Source organism: Tupaia chinensis, unplaced genomic scaffold (assembly GCF_000334495.1).
Source record: "Tupaia chinensis unplaced genomic scaffold, TupChi_1.0 Scaffold000321_1, whole genome shotgun sequence".
NCBI lineage: Eukaryota > Metazoa > Chordata > Mammalia > Scandentia > Tupaiidae > Tupaia > Tupaia belangeri.
In genome coordinates, this window is record NW_006159815.1 from 155,461 (window position 1) to 162,393 (window position 6,933).

The window sequence follows — 6,933 nt, forward strand, 5'->3', positions numbered from 1 at the left end:
TTGGGGAAAACATAGAAAAGATATTGAATGTTGAAGTGGGGAGATTAATGTCTCTGTACTGACTGACATGCATGGCATTCCCTTTTGAAAAAAACAGTGTAATACACTGTAAAGTTATATGTAATCCAATGTAATATAAAGAAGATTATGAAGATGAAAATAAAATAAAATAAAATAAAATAAAATAAAATAAAATAAAAATACCTGTATAGTGGGGCCCCCACGAATAATGAGACCCTGACTCCCTGACATGGAGTTAATGTTAGGATTACAGTGCTGAATCTGAGTGCTCACTTCTGACTAGGATATTGTATCATTGTACTTTGCAGAGAAGCCATCGGTGTCTGAAGTCCACCACGGTATATAAACCACAAAGAATGGCCACACTACCATCTCTTCTAGAGTCTCCTCTCAAGATTTTGAGCATGCATGCACATGTGCCCAGCATAATTTTCAAGCTGCCAGGCCTGAGATTTATACCGTGGTCAGACATGGAAATTCAGTGCCTTAAAGACTATGCCACCTTCTGGTCCCACCATATATTTTAAATCAGAGTAAGAATGCTTCCTATAAATCATCAAAAGACATATGGCAGGTGTGGCCATGAGATTTTGAATTAGTTCAGGAATATTAGGTTCAATTCTGAATATAACAAGGACAAGTAAGAATTTATACCGAAACAGAAAGTTGGGTGGAATTGAATAGAAAATTGCTAAGTCTTAACATTACAGTTAATAAATATTCTGCACAAATCCACTTACATGTATTATATACCAGTGTGCACATAGTACTGGGAGAACTTTCTGAAGTCTGATGAAATTTTAACAAGCAGGTGTCAACAAGTGGCATATTGGGTAAGGTGTTGTACTATACCACGTGGTTGCAGTCTGAGTTGCAGACCCAGTAGAATGAAACTCGCTGTTTATGCTACAAACAGTTACTGGTTTCTCTGATTTTAGCTCAGCAACAGGGAATCATAAATACCTCTGAGACTTGTAATGGTGGCACAGTGAACATTCACCAGACCACAAAAACAAAGCCACAGTAACTCCAATATGCGGAGCTCATTCTCTATCTACTTAGAGTGTGTTCTAACTCCTAATTCAGTATGGAGGTTAAGGCAGCTGGTTCTCATATGGGTGACTATGTATTTGAGTACTGAGTAAAGTGATCTGAAACATACCAAGTGGATGTATACCTTTCTGTTCAATAATTCCAAGTGCAGAATAAAGGAGAAGGGATTATGGCATGACCATCCTCTACCCTCTCACTGTGTGTTTCTTTCTTTCTCTGGCAAGTGCATGCATGCTAAGGATAAAACCTCTCAGGGAAAAAAAATGAATGTTTATATTAAAGGTGAAATTTAAGAAATTAAGACCAAAATAATTCCTTAGAGAATGGAGAAAGAATTAAAGACATTGTATAACAATAATTTAATAAGAAACAAGAAAGTGAGCTATTTTTAAAATTTCAAAATATAGTTTTAGCTAATATTAATTTACAATCTAAGAATTTCCAAGAGGAAAATGAACAATTATAAAGACCAATTAATCTCAGAGAAAAACGTTTTTACAAGCTGGTAAAAAGACTTGATGTAGTCAATAATTAACTAGAAGATCTGAATTAAATAATTAATTTTCAACAAAAACATATTTAAGAACACTTTTTTACACACAGTTGATATAGTAGTGTGTAAAACTATAGAAAAAGCCACATAAAATATCTGAAATGTGCCAAATGGTTGAAAAGTTGGCTAGGCTGATGCTATTTTTAAAAAATATTTATTTCATTTTATTTATTATTGTCATTATGTTTTGATTTTGCTAAGGGCGCATGTACTCACTAGAATGTGTGTGTTTGTGTGTGTGTGTGTGTGTGTGAGAGAGAGAGAGAGAGGAGAGAGAGAGAGAGACAAAGACAGTCAGAGACAGAGAGAGAGAGAAAAAGCAAGTCACCAGGGCTGACACTTGAACTGTAGTCAGTCTACTTCCAAGTCTAGTGCCACAATACCCTCGGCTCACCCCACCAGATGCTATTTTGAGCTTCTAGACATAGGGAAAATATGAAATGCTTTAATCATGGCTTACAAACCTACATTGAAGCAAGATGACATGTAGGATACATTCACTTCTACAAGAGTTATGAAGGTGAGTGTACGCATGGGGAATATGTGTGTGTATGTCCAAAAATCCTGAGAACAAAATGGAGGAGAAAGGATTGTAATGTGACTATCCAGCCAGGGGGTGGTGATTTCTTATTTTCTGTCTCTCTGTCTCTTTCTGTGTCCTGGATGAGCACACTTAAACTATAGCAAAATTCCCTCTCTAAAAACAAACAAAAACTTATCTATGGCTTCACCCAATTTGGCCAGTAAATGCTTTTTTTAGAAACTGATTTGTGCTAAAGCATGTGTGTGCTCACTGGAAAGACAGAGACACACGGCAAGAAATCACCTCCCAAAGAGAATGATCATCCCACAATCTCTTAATTTTCCTGAGATTTTGGGCACCCATGCACACTCAAAAGGAAGGAATTTTAAGTCACATGGTCAGAGACTTGAACCATGGTTAGCAATGTGAGTCTAGCAATTTTATCACAATGGAACTCATTGATCAAAGTTTTGTGGGTATTAACAACATTAAAAATATGAATATTAATAATAGTTTTGTGATACAAGCACTTTGGACCTCTCTTGTTCACAAAATTGCAAAGCTTGTTGTCTCAGGATAGGATGGTCCTGAAAACTTTACTTGGTCATTATAAAATTATAAAAACTGGGGGGAGAGAAAGAGGCAAAATATGTTTTTCCCAAACTGTTTTTCACCAAAATGAAGGGTGACAGGTGCAGAGCCCTGGGGCAGAGAGATCCCCAGAGCTCCTGGATGAGACTTAAGTGAAACAGTAAAAAGCCAATAAAGTCAGAACTGCTCTGATTAGGCATGAGTCTCAGCATCATGGTTCCTGTAGAAATGCCTTTTTTAATGCTTCTAGATATGTCCTTGTCTGTCATGCCAGTCTGGCACATAATTTCGACAGGTTAAAGGCAGATGGTGTAAGTGAGAATCTCTGGTGCCCTCCACAGAGTTACTTCTCCCAACAGAGAGCTGAGCCTGCAGACACCATCCAGTTCCATCTCCTCAGCTCCCACACATAGGGCTTTTTACCTGTGTTGGGACAGCTCAAACATGTCATTGCCTTTGATTAGTCTCTTGCTACTTCTGCAGCCTTTACAAACAGCATGTGAGATGGTAGATATTAACTGTCATACATACTTGAAGCCAAGTGTCTACAAGGATGGGGACCTGGTACTGGCTGAGTTTTTCCCTCTTTATGACGTGGGGGAACAAGATATACTTGCACACAATTACCTGATAAGGCCAATTCAAGAAGTGAGAGATGATTGGTAAGTTGTTGGTTATATGTATCTGAAAATGTGATTATAACTGTTTAATAATGTAGTTTGCATATATACATGTGTGTGTGATTAATCCCACTTGAGAATAATCACGTGTGCACAGAAATGGAGAAGTACAGAATTGTGAATTCAGGATTTTCTGCCTTGTTATCCTCTTACTATCTTTATTTTTGTTTTCAATACTTCTCCATTTCTTTCAAGAGAGAAGAGAGAAATTAATACAGCTTATTGTCCGCTTTGTTAGCACTATCCCCATATTCAGTCTTTAGGAGGCTCAGAATGTGTGAAATTATTTGTACCTTAGCCCTTTTGCAACCAAGGCCTGTGTAGTGAGGCCCACATGCATATTAAGACACTGACCTCCTAACATAAAGTTAATGTTAGCATCAAGATGCTGACTCTGGGTGTTCACTACTGACTAAGGGATTGTAGAAATGTGCTCTGTAGAGAAGCCATGGGTATGTAAAGGCCACCACAATGTATTAATCAGGAAGGACGGCCACTCTTCAATACAATCTCCATTCTCTTGTCAGCATCATTTTCAAGTTATCAGGCCTGGTACTAATAATATGGTCAGCTATGTGAAAATCCAGAGCTTTGGGAACCAGCAGTTAGCGTAATGGCTATGTCGCTGGACTCCCACGTAGTCGACTGCGGTTCGTGTCCCGGACCCGGTGGCTTGAAACTCACGCCGGGTGCATGTGCGTGTGTGCCCAAGATCCCGAGAGGAGAATGGAGGAGAAGGGATTGTGGCGTGACCATCCCCCCTGGGGGGTGATTTCTCACTTTCTGTCTCTATGTCTCTCTCTGTCTGTCTGGTGAGCGCACGCGCCCTACAGTGAAAACCTCTCAAAAAAAAAAAAAATCCAGAGCCTTAAACACCAGGCCACCTGTTCATCTTTCATATGTTTTAAAGCCTCAAAAAATATATATACTAAGTATGACTATGAGATTTTGCAGTAGTTCAGGAATATTAGCTTCAAGACTGAATATAGTGACGACAAGTAAGAATTTAAACCTAAAGAGCAAGTTGGGAGTAATTGGATAGAAAATTACTAAATGGTAACATTATGGGTAATGGAGATTCTGGCCTAATTCACTTGCGTGAATTATATCCAAGTGTGCAGATAGGACTGCACAAACTCTCTGAAGTCTGATTAAAGTTTTATCAAGGGGCAAGCAGGTGACCTAGAGGTTAAGGAACTCTACTCCCATACGGTAGAGATTTGAGTTGCAGACCCAGCAGCTTAAAACTTACTCTGTGCTACACACAGTGACGGGTTTCATTCTGATTTTAGCCCTGCAACAGGAAGTCATAAATTCCTCTGACACTTGTAATGTGGACACAGTAAACATTTACCAGACACAGAAATCAAAACCACAGTAACTCAGTTATGCAGAGTCCATCCCCTATCTACCTAGAGTGGAGTCAAACTCATAACTTAGCATGGACGTTAAGTCAGCTAGATTCCATATGGCTGACTACATGGTTTGAGTACTGAATAAAGTGACCTGAGAAACATGCCAGGTGGAAGTTTGCCTGCCTATTCAACCATACCAAGTGCAAAAGAAAAAGGGATTGTGGAATGACCATCCTCCAGAGGATGATTTCTCACTTCGTTTTTCTCGCTACCTTCCTCTCTGTGTGTGTTTCTCTATGATGAGTACACACAGCCTATAAACAACAACAAAAAGTAACAGTAAAATATAACAACTCAGAAGAAGTAGAGTTCTGGTTGCATAAATGTATTCAGTGTACCATCCTTTATTAACAAATCAGGGGACCAGCAGATGGCACAGCAGTTATGTAGCTGGGCTCTCACATGACTGACTTTGGTGTGATCCTCCCCCCCCCCCAAAGGTGACTTCTCACTTTCCCTCTCACTTTATGTCAATCTCTTTTTCTGGTAAGTGCATGTGCATTTATGCAAAAGCCTCTCTGAAAAAGAAAAAAAGAAAGAAAGAAAACTTTTGAATATTTAAATCAAAGCGTACTGTTTCTCCTATGGCTGACTATATGGTTTGAGTACTGAATAAAGTGGCCTAAAATACATGCTAGGAAGATATGTGCCTGCCTATTCATCATCCCAAATGTAGAATAAAAGAAAAAAACCTGTGGCATGACAGTTTCCCATGGGGTTATTTCTCATTTTCTTCTTCTCTGTTTCCCTGGTGAGTGCACATTGTGTATAATAGAAAAAAAAAAAAGAAAAAAGAAACAAATGACAGAAGAACCAATTTTGAAAAAGTAGAGTTCTTTTTGCATAAAAATTTCTAGTCTCACATGATTTTTTAACAAATCAGGGGACAAGAAGATGGTTTAGCACATATGTCACTGGTCTCCCACTTGACCAACAGCTTTCTTTCTTTTTCTTTCTTTCTTTTCTTTCTTTCTTCTTTCTCTCTTTCTCTCTTTCTTTCTCTCTTTCTTTCTCTCTTTCTTTCTCTCTTTCTTTCTCTCTTTCTTTCTCTCTTTCTTTCTCTCTTTCTTTCTCTCTTTCTTTCTCTCTTTCTTTCTCTCTTTCTTTCTTTCTTTCTTTCTTTCTTTCTTTCTCCTTTCTTTCTCTCTTTCTTTCTTTCTCTCTTTCTTTTTTTTCAACTGCTCTTTGAGTCCTGGCACTGATGACTTGAAAATCACACCTGGACATGTGTGCATGCATTCCCAGCATCCCAGGAAGAGAAGAGAGGATAGGAGATTTCCAGATGGCCATGTATTTGGGGATAATTTCTCACTTTCCCTCTGAGTGTGTCTCTCTCTTTCTTCAGCAAACTAATGTACCCTAAGGAGAAACCTCTCAGGAGAAAATTTAGAAATTTTAATGTTTATGTTAAAGTCAAAATTTAAGAGAATAAGACCAGAATAATTCCAGAGAATGGACACAGAATTAAAGATATTACATAAAAATAATACAGTAAGAAAAAAATTGAGCAATTTTTAATATCTCAAAAAATTGTTTTAGCTAATATTAATTTAAAAGTTAATAACTTCCAAGTAGAAAAATGAATGATTAAAAGACGAATTAACTACAGAGAAAAGTGTTTTCACAACTTGGTAGAAACACTTGATGTAGTCAATAAGTGAAGAGAATAACTGAATTAAATATATAATTTTTAAGAAAAACATACTTAACACTTTTTTCAAACAGTTGATGTAGAAGTGTATAAAACTATAGAAAGGGTTCCTGTGAACAAGGTATTTCAGGGAACATGAGAAATAAAGATTTTCTACTGATAATTCATCCTCCAGCAAACAAGCTAGTGCGAACACAACAGAATGGAAAAAAGATTCTGGATCACCTCTGTCTTCTTGCTCCTGAACATATTGCGGCGTGACCATACCCCCTGGGGGGTGATTTCTCGCTTTCTGTCTCTATGTCTCTCTCTGTCTGTCTGGCGAGCGCACGCGCCCTACAGTGAAAATCTCAAAAAAAAAAAAAAGAATTTAAAATAAACACACCATCCATCAGATGACAAGAAATCACCCCTGGATCACAAGAAATATGAGAAAACAAGAAAAT

General features: G+C 37.8%; 1 protein-coding gene across 1 annotated transcript in view; it reads left to right on the forward strand.

Annotated features, from left to right (window-relative positions):
- Positions 1-6,933, forward strand: part of LOC102489366 (vomeronasal type-2 receptor 116-like) — a 40,490-nt gene that overhangs the window by 5,873 nt on the left and 27,684 nt on the right. Inside the window, 1 exon segment of the mRNA XM_014588996.1 lies at positions 3,206-3,403. Coding sequence (XP_014444482.1) covers positions 3,206-3,403 — 198 coding nt within the window.